This window comes from Lemur catta, chromosome 3 (assembly GCF_020740605.2).
Source record: "Lemur catta isolate mLemCat1 chromosome 3, mLemCat1.pri, whole genome shotgun sequence".
Lineage (NCBI taxonomy): Eukaryota > Metazoa > Chordata > Mammalia > Primates > Lemuridae > Lemur > Lemur catta.
This window is the reverse complement of record NC_059130.1, coordinates 114426147-114446973: the sequence shown is the minus strand read 5'-3', so window position 1 is coordinate 114446973 and position 20827 is coordinate 114426147. Positions and strand designations below refer to the sequence as shown.

General features: G+C 54.1%; 1 protein-coding gene across 1 annotated transcript in view; it reads left to right on the top strand.

Moving 5' to 3' along the window:
• The window catches only part of IGSF21 (immunoglobin superfamily member 21), a 235409-nt gene that overhangs the window by 97995 nt on the left and 116587 nt on the right, over nt 1-20827 (top strand). Inside the window, exon 2 of the mRNA XM_045546479.1 lies at nt 3560-3672. Coding sequence (XP_045402435.1) covers nt 3560-3672 — 113 coding nt within the window. The remainder of the gene's footprint in view (nt 1-3559; nt 3673-20827) is intronic.

The following is a 20827-nucleotide window of genomic DNA, read 5'->3' as shown; positions in this document are numbered from 1 at the left end:
CCCTGAGAAGGAAGTGCCCAGCTGCAGCCATCTTTCCCGTCCCCTGCCTCAGCGCCAAACTGGGGCATCCCCTGCCTCCGTCTGCAGATGTGTTTCTGGGAGTTTGTTCCCAGGACTCCAGCAGGGCTGAGGCTAGGGCGAGGCGAGGCGGGCACACAGGCCGCAGCGTTTAGGGAGCGGCTCGCTCTCAGGGTGGTACAGTGGGATGAGTGCGTCCTTTCATCTTGCACCCCAGGCAGCTCACTTGCTTCAACTCCGCACTCCTGTTCCTGGCTCAGCTTCTACAAGACGCTACGCCAAACATGGGCTCCAGAGTGTAAGATGCTAAGAAAAGTTTTCCACCATGGCCCAAGCTTGGAGAGTCACGGGCACTCTGAGCACACTCCAGTGTCAGGGCCTTTGCACTTGAGGCGTCCTCCATCTGGAATGCTCTCCCCTCGATCCCCCATGGCTCACACCTTCCTTTATTCCAGCCTCCTCACAAAGGCCTCGGGGGCCCCCACTGCTTTGCTCTGCTCTATTCATCTCGTTTCCCTTATCACCACCTGACCCATTTTCTGTCATTTATTAGATATGGTTTCCTCTGCTAGAACGTCAGCTCCGTGAGGGCTGGGGACATGTCTGTTATCAGCGTCGTGTCCCTAGCGCCTAGAGCAGTGCCTGGTACAGAACAGATTCTCAATTAATATTTTTTCATGAATAAAGGAAGGACATGAAGAAGGAAGGAGAGAGAAGTTCTGAGAAGTCCTCAAGGGAAGGAACAGGTTTAAATTTTGTTTAACCCAATATTCTCAAAATTAGCTGATGGTAGAAAGCATGTTGCCCGAAATACCTATTAGAAGCTCCCTATTCTCTGCACAGTCTGGAAAAGCTGTCTTGCCTTAATCCCACTCGTGCACCTGCCTTCGCGTACACCTCTCCCATGCCCACGGCCCGCCCCTCACCTGTGCAGGGCTCTCTGCCCTCACCTTGGCGTGCCCTGCGAGTCCCACTGCCCCGGGCCTCAGCCTGCTGCCCCGGTCGGTGCTCCTAACACCACCACCTGACTACCAAGCCGCACCGCCCCCCACCAGACTCACACTTGTCACTCCCCGTGGCTTGCCAACAAACGGTGACTCTCCGTGCTCCCTGGCCCGCCTCACACGCACACGCCATCTGCACCCACCTTGGGCTGCTCCAAGATTTATGCCTCTGAGAATAAGTCCTTCCCTCCTCCTTGCGGTGGGAGGGGCCCTTCTCCAGCGTGAGGCTCCTCCGCCATCTGGACAGGTGATGCTTGACTCCCATGTCTCATCTTCAAAGAGAGTCGGCCGGGCACCAGCTCACACCTGCAATCCCAGCACTCTGGGAGGCTGAGGCAGGAGGATCGCACGAGCCCAGGAGTTCCGAGGCTGCAGTGATAGGGTGAGACTCTGTCTCTAACAAAAAAATAAAAAATAAAACCCCTGGCTTGGAACTGTGGCCGGCGGGGCCAGGTCCTCGACTCCTGTCATGGTCCCCCCAGCAACATCCCCACCCCCATCCCCAGGGCTGGGTGAAAAAGGTACACAGGCCGCAGACAGACGTGCAGTGCTTGCCATGCTTTCTCTCACCTGCTTTGTCACGAGAGCAGCCGTAATAGCGTGCTGGTTGTCACGGAGCCGGGAGGTTTGGGTTTGAATCTCAGCTCTGTCACTTGCAGCCATGTGATCTGGCAGGTGGCTTTGCCTCTGTTTCCCCACACAAAGTGGGAATAATAGTTCCTTTTTCCTGGGATTGTTGTGATGATTAAGTGAGTGAATGTGTATCGTATCGAGCACTCAGCCCAGGGCCTGGCGCGGAGCAGGTGTGGAAATGGGGGCTGCTGTGGCCCTAGAGTCCCCTCTCACTGGGGCACATCTCCAGAGACGGCCTCTGTGTGTGTCACGCCCCAGGCCCAGGGTCATCCAGGTTGGACCGGGTTTCCTTCATCCCCCCCCCCCACAGTGCCCCCCTGTACCCTACCTGCGTGGTGACGCACCCCCTGCACATTCCTGGAGGGTGTGCCTGGGTGTCTCTGCTCCCCAGCGCCTGCTGGGGCCTGCCTGGAGCAGGTGGAGTGAGTGGGGAGGGAATGACTGAGGAAAGGGAGGGCAGGCGATGGGTCCTTCCAGTCGGCCGGGTCACCGCCTGCTTGGATCACCCAGGCCCTGGGGCTGTCTAGGAACTTGATCTCTGGCCTGAGTTAGAGCCTGCCCTGGGGCAAGCCTGTGCCTTGCCCCTCACCCGGGGACTGGTCCCGAGCCCTGGACCACACAGGTCTACTCTGACTCCAACTTCCGAATCGATCCTCTCCAGGTCGATTCCTGTTTTGTGTTTTTTCCTGGAGTGTTGTAACCATTAAGTTCCAGGCAGGGGTCAGGCCCCCGGGCGCAACTGCTCGGGCTGCCTGCACAATTGAAATCCCCGGGCCCATCCTGGCTAGTTTGCTCATTAAGACCATCGGCCCGGATTGATCCATCGGATCGATGGCCAGACGTCAGGCAGCGGGAAGCTCATCAGATGGGCCAGTGTGCTCGGCCAAGAATGCGGTCCCCTGCCGAGCTGGCCTGGGTGCCCAGCCCTTGGGGGTGGGGCTGGGGGAGGCAGAGGAGCAGGTCAGGGGCCTCACCAGGCTGGACTTAGGTGTGGGGGCAGCAGCGTCCCCAGGGTGTGGCTACCAGGGCTGTGCTCTGGGGAGCTGGGCAGGAGCTGGGCAGGAGCTGGGCAGGAGCTGGGCAGGCCTTCCCGGGGCAGCCGAGGCCGTGGCGGTGGGGGCAGGGACGGGAGCATTGTCTAGTGTTTGCAAAGATTTGAGACTCCTGCCCCGGTAGTCAGCCCACAAGGGCCTTCACCACTGTCACCACTGCCATGGCCAGGGGTTGGACCTGCCCCTTCCTCTGGGTTGCTGCGTATGTGTGATGGGAAAGTTGGGCATTCAGGAAGCCAACGGTGTTTTCCCAGCGCCCCCTTCCCTTTTTACCAGGAGGACTTTGGTTGTGAGGTTGGGCACGGAGGGGTGTGGGCACCTAGAACTGCAAGTCCCAGTGTGGGTTTCATGGGCCTGGTTGCGTAGCGTGGTGATGGGGTTTACAGGACGGCTCAGGCACCCACATTTGGTTAGGGTTGGAATGCTGGGACGAGTGCATGTTAGCACGTTCATTTCCAGCAGGACAGTAATGTCACAACTCTCTAAAATGGGGTATGGAGGTGCCGTGTTAGACCGCAGAAGCCTTTCTCTGGGGTACCTTGTAGAAATGCACGGAGCCGTTCCTGGAGGTGCCAGCAGGTTCTACATTCAGGGGAAATTCATCCCAAGACGTGTTTTTTGTTTGGAGGGATTCACCAGCGCCAGGGAGGTGGCAGAAAGGGAGATGTTGGGGGGGGCAAGATGGGGGTGGTTGGCTCCCTTGGGCACACAGTCACCATCTGCAGTGACCACAGTGTGAACGGCATCCCCAACAGGTGTGCAACCACCTCCCACCGCCTTCCCGCCTCTGCTGTCTGCCCGGCCCTCCCGCCCAGCCCACGGCTCACCTCCCCTTTCTCCTCTCTTCCGCAGGGTACCTGACAGTCAACATTGAGCCTCTCCCCCCTGTGGTGGCTGGGGATGCCGTGACCTTGAAGTGTAACTTCAAGACGGATGGTCGCATGCGCGAGATCGTGTGGTACCGGGTAAGTTACCGCCACTGCCCGCTCCGTGCCCATGGCCGGGGCTGGCGGTAGAGTCCCCAGAACCCTCCGGACACCCTCACCAGCGTGGCTCTGCCCTCAGCCCTTACCCAGCCCTGAGCTGTCCTGGGCCAAGTCCCCACCTGCTGCTGACACCTGCCTCAAAGACCCCTTAGGCCAGCCTTCTCTTCTGTCCTAAGGATGGATCTCGTTCTGGCCTCCTCTGTGCCCCAACAAACATGCCCTTCCTCTCGGAAAGCCCCGTTGGTACCAAAGCATAAGCTACTGAGAACACCGTGGGCCCCATTGCAGCGTAACCACTGAGTAGTGTCCCATGGTGGGATTTCAGGCATGACACTTTGGGTAATGTTTTTGGCAGGAGACAGAGAAAAACAGGAGGCCTCTTGCCTTTAAAATCACGTTACAGAGATAGTCTGCCACCTAACCTGACTACATGTAGGACTCACCCTGATGTCGGGCACCCTCAGTCCAGGTCTGAGAAGAGATGTTGTTAGAGCGAGCGGGTGCCCACCTGCCCAGGGCCCAGGTGTGGGCAACAGGAAGAACAGCTTTGGGTTTGGGCACAAGGGGCCTTCTCAGCCGCTGACAGAAATCATCTAGGGTCGGATGGGGCATCCCAGCCTGATCCCTCTTTGCTGCAGAGCGGGTGGGGCTGGGCTCAAGAGAAGGCCCGGTGGGCACCGATGCTCTTCTTGCGATGCCGTGTTCAGGGGTGCACAGAGTGCGGCACCTCCATCCTGGGAGAGAACTCCCCTTCCACCATCTAAAACAGGGGTTGGCATAAATTTTTAGTGAAGGCTGAGATTGTAAATATCGTCCCCTCTGCTGGAACTACTCAGCTCCTCCATTGTGGCCCCAGAACAGCCACAGACAGTGCACAGATGAAAGGCCACAGCTGTGCTCCAGTGAAACTCGAGCATGGACGCCAAAATCTGAAATCTGTATAATTTTCATGTGTCACAAAATCTTCTTCTTCTTTTTGCTTTTCAACCATTATAAAAGGTAACATTCCTTCTTAGCTTGCAGGCTGTACAAAAGCAGGTCACAGGCTGATTTGGTTCACGGGCAGCAGTTTGCAAACCACGCTTTTCTAATCTTTGTAAGTTGCATCACCTTTCTTCGACAGATAACACAGTCCACTGGAGCCGCTCTGGATGGAGCGGAGGCGCCTGGAGGGGAGGGAGTAGGGACGGGGGAGGGGCACAGCTTGCTGATCTGAAATCCAGAGCTGCCCCTCTGCTCCTCGGAGCTGCCCCCGCATCCACCCTCAGTGCGTGGAAACTCGGTGTTAGAGGAAGCCCTGGAGCACGCATGCTGCTCACGGTCTTGACTCGGAACCGCTCCCCTCAACCTCCTTGCTCTCGGTCCAGACTTGCTTTGAAGCAGCCTGTCGCTGCTGCTCTGTCTTGCATTTTTGGTCTTTGACTTATCATTTGCTGGTTGGGGCTTTTTTTTTTTTTGGCTGTGATCTATGCTCCCTTTAACCAAAAATCATGGTTCTCCATCTCCGTATTGCAGCCCCTTCCTGCTTAGAATCAATTCTAGTGCCCTCCACCCAAGCTCTCCAGGTAACCTGGACATCAGGTGTGACCCTGATGTCCAGCACCCTGCAGGGTCCCAGCCTTAGAGGAAGGTTCCCTCCTAGATAGATCCGAGGCTCCTAGAGGAAGTCAAGGCGTATGTTAAATAGAGCCACGAACTGAATCACTAAGAGGCGTGTTTACAGGATATGGAGACTGCTTGGCTGACACAGGCTGTGAGCATCTCATTAGCACCTGGCAGAAGGACAGGGATAAATTAACTGCAGCTCGCTGACAACGGGACACATCTCTCCCTCAACCAGCCCCGAGATGGGATCAGAGGGAGGCGGGGCGACAGACAGAAATGTGGAGACACAGTGGGGAAAGTACCTGGGGTGAAGGTGGGAGCTCGGAGATGGGAGAACAGCAGTGGGCACCTGAGAGCCTTCCAAGCTCCTGAAGCAACTGTCCTAGCTCTGGTTTGAAATTGAACGTTACCGCAGTCACTGGGGTGAAAACCTCCCTGGGGGGGCCAGGCCGGGCCAGGCGGGGCCAGGTGTGGGAAGCCAGGTGCGGGCTTCCACATGGCGCAATTCTCCGTTCCTGGAGACGGGGAGCAGGGCCGGGGCCGGAGGAACACGCCCTGTCCCGGGCTGAACGGAGGCTCTTTTTCCTCCTCCACCCCCAGTGCCGAGAACCCCCTTCCACCCCCAGCACCGTGGCTCTCTCTGCCCCAGCCTGCCGCACCACTGATTATTTTAAGAATCAGTGGCATCTCTTACGGGTGTCGGGCCCTGCATATTGGGCTATGGTAGGCTGCACTAATTAATTTATTTTATTTCATTTCACATCCTTTGACTGAGGGCCTCTGGAGCAGGCTATGCAGATGTATGCAAATCACATGCAAATCGACCGCTGGAGCCAAATGCTGGGCCCTTGTAATTCTGTAGCTGGACGGAGGTGGTGGCTCAGCCGACTGGTTACTCTCCCTGGGACCAGGGCGGCCGCGTGGCTGCCTGTGAGGATGGGGGCAGAGGGTGGAAGGAGATTCCGGGGAAGGGGCTCCCTGCTGCCAGTTTTCTCTTTGCCCACTGCCACTCTGTCCTTCTCTCCTGATCACCCCTTCTCCCAAGGAGCCAGCTGAAGGGAGAGAGATAAGAGCCTACCACCATGGGGGCTCCAGGGGCCAAGGCCAGGGCAGGGCTTCTGGAGGGAACCGGGCAGCAGCAACGGGCGCTGCAGTCTCCTCCAACCAGACCCTCCTCTGACCCCCGCCACCCTTACCAGACAGGCCCCCAGGGCCTGCTTCCCGGCCCCCTCCCTGCCACTTGCTTCCCTTCCCAGCTCGCAATTGTGAATGAGCTTACAGAGCCCAGCTTGGAAGGAAATGAATAGATCACACAGGCCCAGCCAGAACTGTCTCCAACCCCGCTCGAAGGGAAAAGCAGGGCATTGTGATGGGGCCACCATTGCCCGCTCAGCCCAGTGGGCACAAAAGGCCCAAAACGGCCCAAAACGTGTATAAAGCCCAGCAGCCTCCCCTCTGGTCGTAGAGACATTATCTTAGCAGTGGGGTCATCCTGAGCTTTGACAACACATGATGAGTGGATTGGAGTTTTGGGGTAAACTGAGGAGCTGTGCAACTGTCTGAAGCAAAAGGGATCCCCCTAGGGGTTAACTAGACCCCTGGCTGAAAAGTTGGGAAGGCCTTGCCTGTGGACCCCTTGAGGGAGGGGAAGGTGCTTGGGAGGAAGTGGCAGAGTCCTGAGTCCTGGACACTTTGCCCCGTGGTCTGGCCAAGTGGGGAAAGCTATGCCAATTTGTAGAACAAGATGCCAAAACTTGAAAAATTGACTCAAGAAAGTGTCACCAACCCCTGGGTCTGGGTTGTCCAATATGGTAGACGCAAGTCACATGTGGATGTTTAAGTTTAAATTACATGAAATCAAACTAAATTAAAAATTAATTTCATCAGTCGGACTAGTCACATTTCAAGTGCTCACTGGCCACATGGAGCTGGCGGATGCTGTGTTGGACAGAGCAAGTGTAGAACATTTCCAACGTCGCGGAAAGTTCTGCTGCAAAGTCTGCTGTAGGTATTTGAAATGTTTTCTGTGAATAGACCTGTGGAATATACTGTGCTTGCCTGACCAGGGAATAGCAGGGAATGTTCACTGAGCCAATTTTCCAGGCAAATGCGCTCTGACATGAATTTCAGCAAAATGAATTTTCTTTGTTTTATAACCGCTATCATCAGTGTGTGTGTGTGTGTGTGTGTGTGTGTGTGTGTGTGTGTGTGTGGTGAGGGAGAGCAGGGAGACAGAGGCAGTCATCATTCTCAAATGACTTCTTTGAAAACATACAGAAGATGCCAAGAGGGTGGTCGGGCCCCTGCGGTGCTGGGCATTGTAGTTGTCTGTCAAAGCCCTGTTCAATGTAAGGATGCGTCACAGCCCTGTCCACCCTCTCCCTGTGCTTTCCCCGTCTGTTACACGGGTTCAGCTCCCAGGTTTGAGTTGCCCGGGCTCCATCCTGGGCTCACACACATGGTGCTTACTGTTGGCTAGTAGAGCAGAGGTGCAGTTCCACACCTGGCCAGTAGGAGGCTGTCCCCTAACAGCCCATCTAGCCTAGCATTAAAGCCAGGACTTGGCTCTAGAAAATGAATGATAAATAATGTTTTTTACTTAATCACTCCTAGTTATTGATGCCTACAACTGGGGATGTAGTTGGTAACGCTGCCAATACTCTGAGTGGCCCACATTGCTGAGCCTTTACCACGTGCCAGGCACTGGATCAGGGGCTTTACTTACATTAGTACGTTTCATTGTCACATTGTCACTGCAAGGCAGGTACTTTCATTAGTCCTGTTCTTCCGATGAAGAACCTGAGGCCAGAGAGACTGTGTCTCAGCTCACGTTGCCTTCCCTGACTTCTCCAGCAACTTGCAGACACACCCTCCTCCACGATTCCTCTTTGTGGGTCTCCACCCCAGTGTGCACCCCGTCACATTAAAGCACCTGCCCCGAACTGTGAGCTTCTCAAGGGCAAAGGCTACGTCTTCCCCCAACCCCGTATTTTCAGCACCTACAGCAGAGTCACTTTAGTAAATATTTGTTCAAGTAACAGATGCTAAAGCTACAGACACAAAGGCACGTGCACATCTTGACAGATCACGCCGTGCCGCCCGCTTCCTTCTCAGGTGGGCGTACGTGTGCAGGGGACGGGATCTGTCTGTTTGGGGGTGGGGAGCGTGGGTCTTTGGATACTCGGGGGGCTCTGTGGCATATGGGAGAAAAGGGACATTTCTTATTAGGAAACGCTGTCTAAACTCATTTATTTGGAGGTCACCTGCCCAGCAGGCAAGGCCAAAGGTGTGTTTATGTCATAGGAATCCATTAAGCAGCCACACAGAATCATGGGAATCTAACCTTTTACAGCAGTTTTTATCATCCCTCCTTTGTTTCGCCTCTTTCCTTCATAATTTGTTCCCAAGAGCTGCTCTGGGCCCGGGAAACAAGGCTACAGAAAAGAGGGCCAGATAGAGAGAGGGAGACCTACAAACCGAGATAACACGCCGCTTTCGGGGACCCCCATCTCCCCTCCCCCACCTTGCGGGAGACGTGCACCTGGCGTGCTGTGGTGCAGAGGATGTGACCCGGCCGGGCCAGCGTCCCCTTTGGGGCTGTGCTGATACCTCTGCAGTGAGGGTTTGTGGCCGCTCACGACCACTGGAGAAGGGACTGAGCCCAGGGGCTGGGAAGGGTGGGGCAGGAAGAGAGAGGACGTCGGTGGCAGAATACCGCACATGACTTCTGGGGTTTGACCGAACCTTTCAGCATTTTGGAAACCTCATCTGAAACTGGGCATGAAAAGATGTACTTTCCAGGCTTAAATGAGATACTATCTGCAACCCAATGAGCCCGGTGCTTGGTTCATTATGCAACCATCCAATGAACGGCGGCCACTGTCCCCGCATGTCTGTTGGTAGCTGCAGCGATCCAGAGAGGGAAGTTACAGAACAGGAAGGGAAGGTGTTCGGGGAGGATCACCAGAGTCGGATTCCTTGAATTCCATCTGATCATCTGTCCACATTCCCATGGGACATGGGCAGAGACACTTTTGTTCCTGTGCGGCTCTGCTGGTGAACTCACTGGGTTTCATCACCTAGTGAAGCCATTTCAGTGCATCTGAGCTCTCTCTGAAACAGAGAGCTGTTTCGAAATGGCTTTGCTGGCATTAGCTCGCTCTCAGTCTCAGCCCTGGACAATGAGGAAACTGACAATGATGATCACCAGGGAACTTTCCAGTCCAGCAGTATCATGAGGGCAAGAAGTTAGGTACTCTCTTGGGTGACCGACAGAGACCAGTGCACAGGTCTCGGAGAATGGGGCAGGACCACCCTTGGGGCCTCTGGCGTGGAGTTCAGACTAGCAGCCACTCAAGCTGCTGCTCCTTGCAACTGCCCTGGACCCACATCCTGACCCTGGGCTCACAGATCTTACAGCTTCGAGAGCTGGCGGAGGACGAGGGTGAGGAAGACAAGAGCCAGGGCTGAGCCAACCCAAGCTGCCTTGCCCAAGCCTCCTGCCCCTGCCCTGGCCTCCCAAAAATCAGGTGGTCCCATGCTCACGCTCATACCAGTCCCATGGGAGGGAAGAGAAAGCAGCCAGAGAGGGCCCAGCAAAGGAAAGCTGATTGCAGAATAAATGTAATAAGATAAAGAGGAAGGAAGAGCAAGTTTCCAAGTCTAGTTCCATTGCCGTTCTCTTATTCCATCCCCACTAAAGCTCCCCTCTCAACCACAGTTACATTGTATCCACCCCAGATTCATCACCAGGCTTCTCCTTCCAGGGGTGGGATGATGGGAGATACCACCAGCTCCCCCTCTAGGTCAGAGTGTGAATTGCAATCATCCTGGCCCTAATCTTTGGTCTTTAATGGAAGCTTGGTTGTAAACGGTTGGGGTCCCCCGCTCTGACAGCTCATTAGAATTTTTGGAGAGGCCACTAAAAATACACTGCTGCCTGAGACTTGTTCTACCGTGATTGAATCAGAATCTCCAGGACTGGAGCTGCAGGGCATTTGTGCTTTTAACGAGCTCCCCAGATGACTGTGATGTGCTCAACCCAGCCAGGGACCGTGTTATGGTGTTTGGGAAACTCTGGTAGAGGAGCTGCCCCACGTATTCATTCAACATTAATTCACCACGTGTTTATGAAACCACGATAGTTCTAGGCACTGCGGGTTCATGGAGGGACAAAACAAGATCTGAGCTTATGTAGTTTACCTTGGGGGAGGAATTAAAAAGATAAACAAATAAGAAAGATACCAGCTAATGACAAGTGCAGTGCATAAAATTAAAACAGACCGATGAATAGACGGGGATTGGGCGATTAGGAAACTCTCATTTAAGCTGAGCTCTGAAAGGCAACAGAGAGCCCCCCATGCCAAGGGAAGGAGGTGGAACATTCCAGGCAGAGGGAGAAGCAAATGCAGAGGACCTCTGGTGGGAACGAGCCTTAAAGATCTGGTTTACTTTACTGGAAGGTCACGTCTGGGTGGAGAATGGATCATTGAGGCTACAAATGTAGGATTCTGGGCAGAGATCAAGGCTGGAGATTTATACTTGGGTGTCGGCAGAAGATGGATGTTATCTAAAGCCACAGGCTTGGGTGACACGACCGGAGTGGGCCAAAAGAGAAGACTACCCAATGCTGGACGCTGGGCACTCCAAGATTTAGCGATAGGAAAGTAGACCACCAGGGAGGCTGGGAAGGAGAAGCCAGCAAGATATGAAGAAAGCAGGGAGAGTGGGGTGTCCTGATTCCAACAGAAGAAAGTATTTCAAGGAACAGAATAGTCTGCTCTGTCCAGTGCTGCAGCGAGTGACTTAGGAACCTAGAAATGACCAAGAACTTGGCAACATGGAGCCCACTGGGGCCTGAAGAAGAGCAGAGTCTTTGGAGTTAAGGGGGCTGAAGGCTGGCCGGAGCGGACTGAGGGGGACATTGAAAACAGCAGTGACATGGCTTTGAAGTTTTCACTGTGAAAGAGATTTGGCCTTGAACTTCTGGACAAACTTTTGCCAGTAACACGAAGACACAATTGCTTCTATGGGGCTCACCGCCATTTGCATGTTGTCCATAAACTACCAGGTACGTTGTCTTTTCTGACCGGCCCCAGCCCTTCCATCTGGAACGGGTGGCAGCTTCGATGTCCTCCTCGAGAATGTGCAAGTGGCTGCCCGGAGAGTTTTAGAGGATTCTAGAGTAATTGAAGGAAAGATGCTGCTCTATCATTCAATGAACTCGGTGGCCTTTGGAAGCGACAGCCGTTCCCGCACCTCCCTACGCACGGCACACAGGGCTGGAGCTACAGAGAAGGACAAGGTGGACGCCCTCCCTCGAGGGGAGGGCTCCCAGGGCTGGAAGTTGTTAAGGGTTATCCCCTCATCTGGCCAATGGGCTTGATCACACTTCCCCTGAGCATCTCACAGAGATTTGTGCGAAACAAGCGAGACGCCTGTAGGCAGGCCGTTCATCACCCACGCGCAGGGGAAACTGGCATCACCCTTACTGGTCAGCCTCTCTTTTCCGCCTGGCCCGATCGTGCTCATTCTCTCCTCTGTGGAGCCCGTGACCTCCCCTACCAAGACGGAATTAAGAGATCACCTGCTGTGTTCCCGCAGCACCTTGTACATGCTTCGATTAGAGAGACAGCACCTGGTATTTTAGTTACCGCCTCTGCGTCTCTTGCTGAGTTATTTTTCTGCTTCTCCAATGTATGCCATGGTCACTGGCAGGCCCTGGGCCAGGGCCTTCTGTGGGGGTCCCAGGATCCCTAGGAAGTATGTGGATGAGCTCCCGGGGGTACTGGAAACCGCAGAAAGTGTGCCCAGTATGTTGTGTGCATTTTTGTAGGAGAAAGGGGCTGAATATCCTCGCAGGGCCCTGTGACCCCCTGCCCCCCACCAGAAAGTTCCGGAACCGCAGCAGCAGGTGTCCAGGTGTCCTTCAGATGTGAGCGATGCAGGGCGTCTCATTATCTCCACCCTTGGGTCAGCAAGGTCCATATTTGGGGCGGATCTCCGAGCCCCAGGGGGCTGCAAGGCTGTGTCAGGAGCCCATGAGTGGTCCACGAGCTTCCCAGGGCTGGGTGGGGGTGGGGGTGGAGGTGCTGCCGCAGCCCTAGGTGGGAAGCGCTGCCAGGCGATTGGGATCGGTCCAGACACCATCGCTCAGTCAGCGGGATTTGTGCGCAGATGCCCTTGGGCTGGAGAAGCAGATAAGAAGGGAAAAAATAGCTGCTTTGGCAGCACCTCCATGCTCTCCCTGGCACGAGGGGAGGTGTTTTTGACCAAAGAAATCCATCTTCTCTTGGGGATTAAGATCAGGTTTCTGATACTGGCAGTGAGACCATTTTCCTGCCCCATACGGGGTTGATAAGAGCTCTTGGCTTCCAAACTGTTGAGAGGGGTGCCAGCAGTTGGAGTGGACACCCCAATGAGAAGATGTCCTATTGGAACACACGTGGACTCCACCAGTGATCAGCTCGCCTGTTGGATGGCTGGGAAAGATGCACGGAGCCGCGTTTCCAGGGCCGACAAGTGGATGGCTCAGCTCACCCTGGGCAGTGTGTCCTCACTTACCAAGAGGAGAGAGGAGCAGGCGCCTGGGGCAGCATCCTGCTGTGTGACCTTGAAGAAACCATGCTCCCTCTCTGAGCTTGAGGATCTTCATGGAATATGCTGCCCCTTTCCCACCTTGCAGCCAACTTCTCCTCTGTCTTTTCCCCAGAGAACTCTGGGCTGGGGGAAGAGATGAGTGCTTTCTGGGTCAGGACACCCCTAGGGGGAGGCTTGGGCAACGCCTCCTCAGGGGCAGGGGTCCTGCCCTGAGCTGCTGTCGGGCATCTGAACCTGTGGAATCCGCAGCTATATTAAGCTCAACGTGTGATTTCCAGCAGACTCTCCACGACTTTCATATGCCCTGTTGGGTTTAAATGACAAGGGGGCTTACTTAACTTGTCTTGTTGGAGAAGGATTAAAGGTGAACTTCTCCAGCACACCAACAAAATAAAATAACAGGACTGAAATGAGGGATCTTTCTAGAAATCCAGCTCTGCCTCCCCTTCCTCCTTGACCCCTCCTGCCCCTCCTCTCCTCATCTTTCCGGGTTGAGGGCCCCCGGGGCAGGCAGTCCTCCCTTTTCAGACAAGCAGAGCAGTGTGCTTTTCTGAAACACCCATCTGACCTTACCATGACCTCCCCTCCCCACCACACATTTCACAAGAGCTCCCCATCACCTTAAGGACCAAGTTCAAGATCATTGGCTTAGCATACAAGGTCCTTTTTAATTCAACCTCTGTGGATTGATTTCTCCAGCCTTGCTTCCTACCACGTCCCCAAATGGGCCCACCACTCGAATCATATGGCCTATTTGCAGCTCTCGGAATGTGCCAGCACTTTTTCCCACCTCCGTGCCGATGCATATGCCGCTGCCTCTGCCCGCGATGCCCTTCACCCCCTCCATCTGGCCAACTGCGCTTGCCCTCCAAGGCTCAGCTTCGGTGCCAACCCCCAGAGACCTCTTCCCCTCCTCTTTCCCCTGCAATCTTCTTCCCCGTCCAGCTGCCGTGACCCAGGCTGAGCTAGATCCTCACACACTCTCAAATGCCCAGCATGCTACCGTATGACTTCACATGCTAGATGCGTGTGTTCATTTATGCAGCAGATATTTCCTGAGCACCTACTATGTGCCAAGCATTGGGAATAGAGCATGGAATAAGAACAATGTGGCCCTGCTTTTATGAAGCTTGTAGTCAAGTGGGGAAAAACAGGTATCACATGAAAGATTGTCAAATAAATGCTTCTTTCAAATTGTGGCTACTGCCCCAAAGGAGGACAGGTGTCTGCCACCTGAGAGCTTGTGATAGGGGACTAACTGTAATAGCTGAATGTCCCTCTCCCAGAATGCAAACCCCTTCCTGGCAGGGACCAGGCGTCCTGTTCGTTTTTCTCTCCTGAGTGTCTAGCACGATGCTGCGCACATAGATTAGAGGGTGGGTGGATGGATGGATAGATGGGTGGATGGATGGATGGATGGATGGATGGATGGATGGGTGGGTGGATGGATGGATGGATGGATGGATGGGTGGATGGATGGATGGATGGGTGGGTGGATGGGTGGATGGATGGGTGGATGGGTGAATGGGTGGATGGATGGATGGATGGATAGATGGGTAGATGGATGGATGGGTGGGTGGATGGATGGATGGATGGGTGAATGGGTGGATGGATGGATGGATGGATAGATGGGTAGATGGATGGATGGATGGATGGGTGGATGGATGGATGGGTGGATGGATGGATGGGTGGATGGGTGGGTGGATATCTTGTGTGGCTCTGAAGGACATAGAAGTATACGTTAGTTGATGAGGGAAAGCATTTTCTCACTATTGGAGCTTTTCAACAATAGATGGGATGCCTCAGCGACTGATGTTCTCCCCCTGAAGGTGTCTAAGCAATTGTTTGTGGGGCCACCTGTCACAAATGCAAGGGGCAGGGTTCCCAGCCCAGCGAGCAGAGCGGGCTGGCCCGTCCGTGTCAGCTCTGGAACTGCACACTGCGTGGAGTTCAGCTGCCCAGCAGTGACGTCCAGACAAGAGGAAGGGGTGGAGCATCAGCCGCCTTGGCCAGTTGGGACTGGGAGTGGGACTTCCTCTGCAGAAACCAGCTACTGGGCAAGTTCCAGGTTCCCCAGGAGAGGGGTGAGTGTGCGTGTTCTGGGAAGCAGGACCCTGTGGCTATGAGTGCCCAGAGAAGGTTTCTCCCACTGAGTGAACATTCAATGGAGGGGAGGCCAGCAGACCCTGGGAGTGGAGAGGAGGGGGAGGATGTGAAGGAATTTAGTCAGATCCCCAAGACCACTCTGCAGCCCCCGGCCTTATAAGACTCCTCTCTGGTCATGTCGCCCTGCTTTAAAGGCATCAGTGAAGCCTCGCCGTTGCGCTCAGGATAGAGACCAACATCCCCAGAGTCACCTTATGGGCCCTGCGTCATCTGGCCTCCTCTCCAGCCGCACCCCCCTCCCCCGCCATGTGCACCCATGAATGAAGAAGCTGAGGATATTCAGGGACCTCAGAGAGCCTTGAAAGAAAGAAGAGGAAGGGTTGAGTGGGGGAAACCGAGGCTAGGCGAGGTTAAGCAACTTGCTCAGGGTCACGCTGCTAGAGAGAGGTCAAGTCTAGCTGGAACCCTGGTTATCTGACTCCAAAGCCCTGACTTGTCTATTGGGCTCCACTGAAGGCCATAAATGCCCTGCCAGGGCTGGGAGGAATTCCCGAGTCACAGGCAGCATGAGGGTGGACCCCAGCAGGACCTGGGGAGCCTGCCAGGGGCTGAGATGACACTTGTCCCCACCCCTCCCTCACAGGCATCTCGAACGCCATTGTTGTTGTGTAGGCCAGGTGCTGTGCTGGGCGCACACCCAAAATCCCCCCACTGAATCCTCACAGGGACCATGCAGGGCTGGCGCTATTGCCCATTTTAGAGCTGGGGACCCTGAGGCTCAGAGAAGTTAAGGAACTGGCCCGGGTTTCAGAGATGGTAGGATGGACGGGATGCGTCTCCCTTCCCTCCCGACAGCCTGACCTCAGCGCCTGGGCTGGTCCGCAGGACGGAGGGGGTGGCCTGGATCCCTCTCCGGGAAGCGCAGCCTCCTCCTCCACGGGGGGGGGGCGATGGAGCGGGCAGGCAGGGGCAGGGCAGCAGCCCGGGTCTGGCTGCCTGTGCTGTCCTCATCATCACACTGCCGGGGCCACCTGTCTGCAGAGCTGCAGCAGTCCAGACCCACGCAGGGGCTGTCAACGTCACACGAGGAGGACTCGAGGGAAAACAGCTTCCCCCGCAGAGATGACACAGGCAGCACGGTTCACCTGCCCTGAGACGAGCACGCAGGGCAGACAGGTGGAAGGAAGGGCCCTCCCCTCCACGCCCACTCCCTGCATGCTCCTCCCGGGCCAGACTCCTTTGCTGAATGCTGGGAAACATTTGACAGTTCTGTCCGGAGCCGAGGTTTCTTGGAATCCTGCACCCAGACCTCAGGAAGCCCAGGATGAGGGAGATGGCGCCTGGGAAGTCTGAATCGGAGACTGTTCTTCAGGAAATGCAGTTGTGTTGTTATCGTTACTATTATTTTGCAAGGCGGTGGAGGAACTCAAACGAGTCTAAACAAGTATTGTCAAGTAGTGGTTCTTGGGGACCCGCTTTAATGGCTATAATAGTCATTTCAATTGGCACATTAATTATATGTGAGCAGGTGCTTCTAAAATAATTGAGGGTGTTGGAGAACTGTTTATTTCCTTAAGTGGTTTAAACATTCCCCTTTAACCTTGTTTACTCTATGAATATCAAATCATGCAAGGCCCGCTCTTCAAAGACACAGACGCAAGGCCTGTCTGCAGCCTGGGCTGCATCCATGGACAACAGTGGAAGGAGTTTAAGCACAAAAGCACCATCATCTGGTTTTAGAAAGCTCTGGACTGAGATACCCCGTGAACGTCTCAGACTTAATATGGCCAAAGCAAAACTCTGTATTTCTCCTCTAAACCTATCCCTCCTTCATTCTTCCCCAATAAATGACATCACCATCCACCTGGTTTCTGAAGCCAAAAATCTAGGCATCTCTCCTGTCTCCTCCCTTCCCTTCTCCCTCCCCGCTCCCCACACCTCTTCCATTTGGGCCATCCTCAAATACACACCCTGAGGCCCTGAATCCACCCGGCTCCTTCCCACACCCTGGGTCACCAACCAAAGCCTCCCTGCTTCCGCTCTTGTCCACCCGGCCCCTGAATCCAGTGTCCACACAGCTGCCAGGGTGCCCTGCCCCTCCCGGGCCTCCTCCCCATCCTCGGCCTCCACCACAGCAGCCTCCTTTGGTCCCATAAACAGCCCACACATCCAGATCCCCATGTGCAGCCCCTGTGCTGGGTGCTGCTGGGATTTCAGAGACAGCAGCCTGACCCCTCGGAGAGAGCACACGGACCAGCGGTGGAGAGGCCACTCAGCCCAGGGGACTCTAGAGACAGGAAGATCGGGGATCAGTGCCAGGCTCTACCTCTTCTCTGTCCCCTGTGCCATCGCCCATGTCTGTGTCTGTAACATGGGATGGCAGCGAGAGTAGCCACGTGACCCAGTGTGCCTGGAACAGTCCAGACGGTGTGTTACCTGAGGGTGCTTGTTAAGAGCATCCTTCGTTTGGTCTCAAAAGTGTCCCAGTTTGGACCATAGATTACACTGTCGCTAATTCAGCCTGTGGGAGGTGCTTTGCAAGTGCTGATTCTCATGATGGCGTTCTGGTTCTCTGCGCACAAGCTACGGGACAGATTCCAGGACAGCGCTCCATGCATTGACCCCAGTCAGAGGGTGTCTTAAACTGCAACTCTGAGTAGTGGGTGGGAAAGAGGGACGGAGCCCTAGCCTGCCAGATTAAAAGAAAGCTGACTTTGGCCTTCACCTCCCTCCCTTTCTGGCGTGGACCATGTGTCACGATCCCAGCCAGCTGTTAGGCTGAGATGGGGTGGAGGGATCACTGGTTTTAGGGGCCGTTACGGATGATGGGCAGGCCTCCCTCTGCATCTGAGCACTGAGGAAAGGCAGCCCGGTGGCTCAGTGGTGGGCTGGATGCCAGAGCAAGGGATCCCTCAGAGAAGTCCAGCTGCACTGCTGAACCACTTTGGCCTCTCCAAACTGTGCATAGAGCCTGTCGCTTCATCTTTCAACAAATGCTTATCGAGAGCCCACCGTGTCCCAGGCGTGGTGCGGGCTGCCGCTGTAGAGGCTCCTGTCCTAGTGGAATATAGGAAAGTGGGATGTTTGCATGTTGCTGTTTTATGCAGACATCTTAGTGATACTTATCAGCACTAACAGATATTTTAAAATGTGGGTCTTTTTTGTATTTTTATGTGATTATGTTATCTGCAACTAATGATAACATCTCTCCTCTCTCAACTCCTGAGAGATAGTATCTCATAAAGTATAAAAGCACATCACCTGAAACCAGATCACTTGGATTCAAATCCTAGTTTTGCCAACTAGAAGCTGTGTGACTTTGGGCAAGTCACTTAACCTCTCTGTGCCCCAGTTTTCTCAAGTCATGTAATGAACTCAGGACCGTGCCTGGCGCTATGTAAATGTTGGTGGTGTTATACTTACCGAACTTATTATAATTTCTTGCCTTATTCTGTTGTCTAAAATTTCCAGAATGCTTGTAAGAAATGTTTCCCTGTCTTATTCCTGGTTTTCATAGGAATGCATTTAATGTTTTAACATCACGTATATTTTCTGCTGATTTCTGGTAAATATTCTTTTTGTGTTATGAATAGGGATGTTACTTCTCTTCCAATTTCACCTAGAGTTTTTATAAAGAAAAATTAATTAAATGCTTCTTAAAAATCTATTGAAGTAATCATATGGTTTTTCTCCTTTAATTTACTAATGTAATGAATTATGTTGATGTTTTTCCTAATATCGAGCCTCCATTGGGTTTTTATAATTTCTTTAAACAAATAGCTTGTGTACCAAATTAAAAGAACTCTCAAGCATTTATTTTTTATTATTATAAATGGAATCTCTTTCATTGGATTTTCTGTGGGTCTCAGGGATGTAAGAATGCAATTGATTTTTTTGTGGCTTTATCTTGCATCCTACAAATTAGATGAATTCATTTTTTCTCTCTAATAAGCATGTGGTGGCTTTCCTTCAATTGTCTAGGCATCCAGTCTTCCCAGCTGATATTTTTATTTCTTTCTTTCCTGTACTTTCAGGTATATTGCATTTATCAGTGGAGAAGCATGTGTTGAGTGCCTACTGTGTGCCTGGCACTGGGCCACGCTCTGCTTCCTCGGTGACTCTGTGGCTGTTTGGCAGGGTGGGTGGGTGGAGCACCCTCCCTGGCTGCTACATGGAGAGCAGGGTCCCGAGAGGGGAAGGAGTCCTGGGAGGTTCCAAAGCCACTTGAAGCCCAATCAGGATTCAAACACATTGACCCTGAGGTCAGGCCCCCTCCTGACTGATGACTCTCCCCTTTCAGGGGCAGGGGTAATTAACCTTGACCTAGAAGGGGAAAGCAGAGCTTGGAAAAGCAATGGTCATATCTGGCGGTGAAAGTGAAGATTGATGCCCTACCCTGAAACCTGGCCTTGAGCTGTCCAACCTTCTGTCCCTCTTTTGTCCTTGAATCTGAGACTTGCTGGGTCTAAAAAGGAGCAAACATCCTAGTAATAGTTTTTTTTGGTCAAGCTGCACCCCAGCTCTGGGGGGCATGAGGTGGAGTTGCAGTGTGCCATCGTCCCAGGCTGTGCCCAGATCTGTGCACGAGACTCTCCTGCTTCCAGAGTGAGCGTCCTCACGAGGCTGATGGCATCTCAGTGCCCAGCGGGCTGCCCTCCCTGCCTGGTGTGCCTCTTGCTGCCTCGAGTCCCATGCTTTCTTGCCTGCAGGTTTGCTCTTGGTTTCCAGCTAATTACTCTACCTCATCCCTGCGCCGACTCTTCCCAGCATCTGACACCCTCATGAGGGTGTATCTTGTAATCTCCCTTCACCTAACACCAGTCAACTTAATTATCCTTGTGGAGCTTAGGATTCCAACCTCCAGGCTTGCTCTCTGCAATTACCCTCTGCCGTGTCATCCCCTTGGGCTTCCTCTGGCCTCCTGCAGAGATGGCAGCGGGTGTCTTGCCGTGGCGTCCCTGGAGTTATCCCCTACCAGGGTGCCCGACTGAGAAGGAGAAGGGAGCTGACTCGGTGTGTGCTGTGATACCAAACCCCATGCTCGAGACCCCTGTTATGAATTCATCCCAAACCCCTGTGTGGTCTGTGGCAGCCTGCCCAGCACGCCCTGTGGCACCAGGGAGCTGCCCTCCCCACAGCAGTGACACGCTCGGGGGCCTCCCAGGATCCCGGCAGCCCTCGGGCTCGGGCGCTGCCCCGGGCTCTCGGCAGATTGTGGGAAATTCACCACATACGGGTTTAAAAGCAGCTTTGGACTCAGGGAGGAGAGAAGAAATCTTTCTTGAGTATTCATGCTGTGCCAGGCACTAAGCTAAGAGCTCTCCATGCATCAGCAGAAGCAGGAGCTGTGAGTGGCTCCATTGCATAGACAGGAAAACTGAGGCTCCGAGACATGATGTGATTTCCCATGAGTTGCAGGGCTGGAATTTGAACCCAGTCTTCTGACTTCAGAGCCCGATTCTAGCCATTTTCTAGTTCCTTTGAGATGGTCGGGGGATGTGAATCTTTCACTTCATAGAGGCTGCTCGCCTTGATGTCCCCAGGATGGGGCTGCTGGCCTTGATGTCCCCAGGACTGATCCGGCTCTGTTGGGCTTCCAAAGACAAGACTGGGTACCTGGTCTGTGCAGGGGGGTGGGGCGGTTAGAGCAGCAGGTACATCCCCTTCCTCCTTTGGGCCACAGAAACTCCCCTGGGACCTGCTGCCACAGTCCCACCCACTGCCTGTCTGTGTCATCCTGGGTGGTAGCAGGGACTGAGGGCACTGTCCTTTGCGTGTGATCTTCCAGAGCGTCAGAGACAAAGGCAGCAAGTGAGTTCCCGCA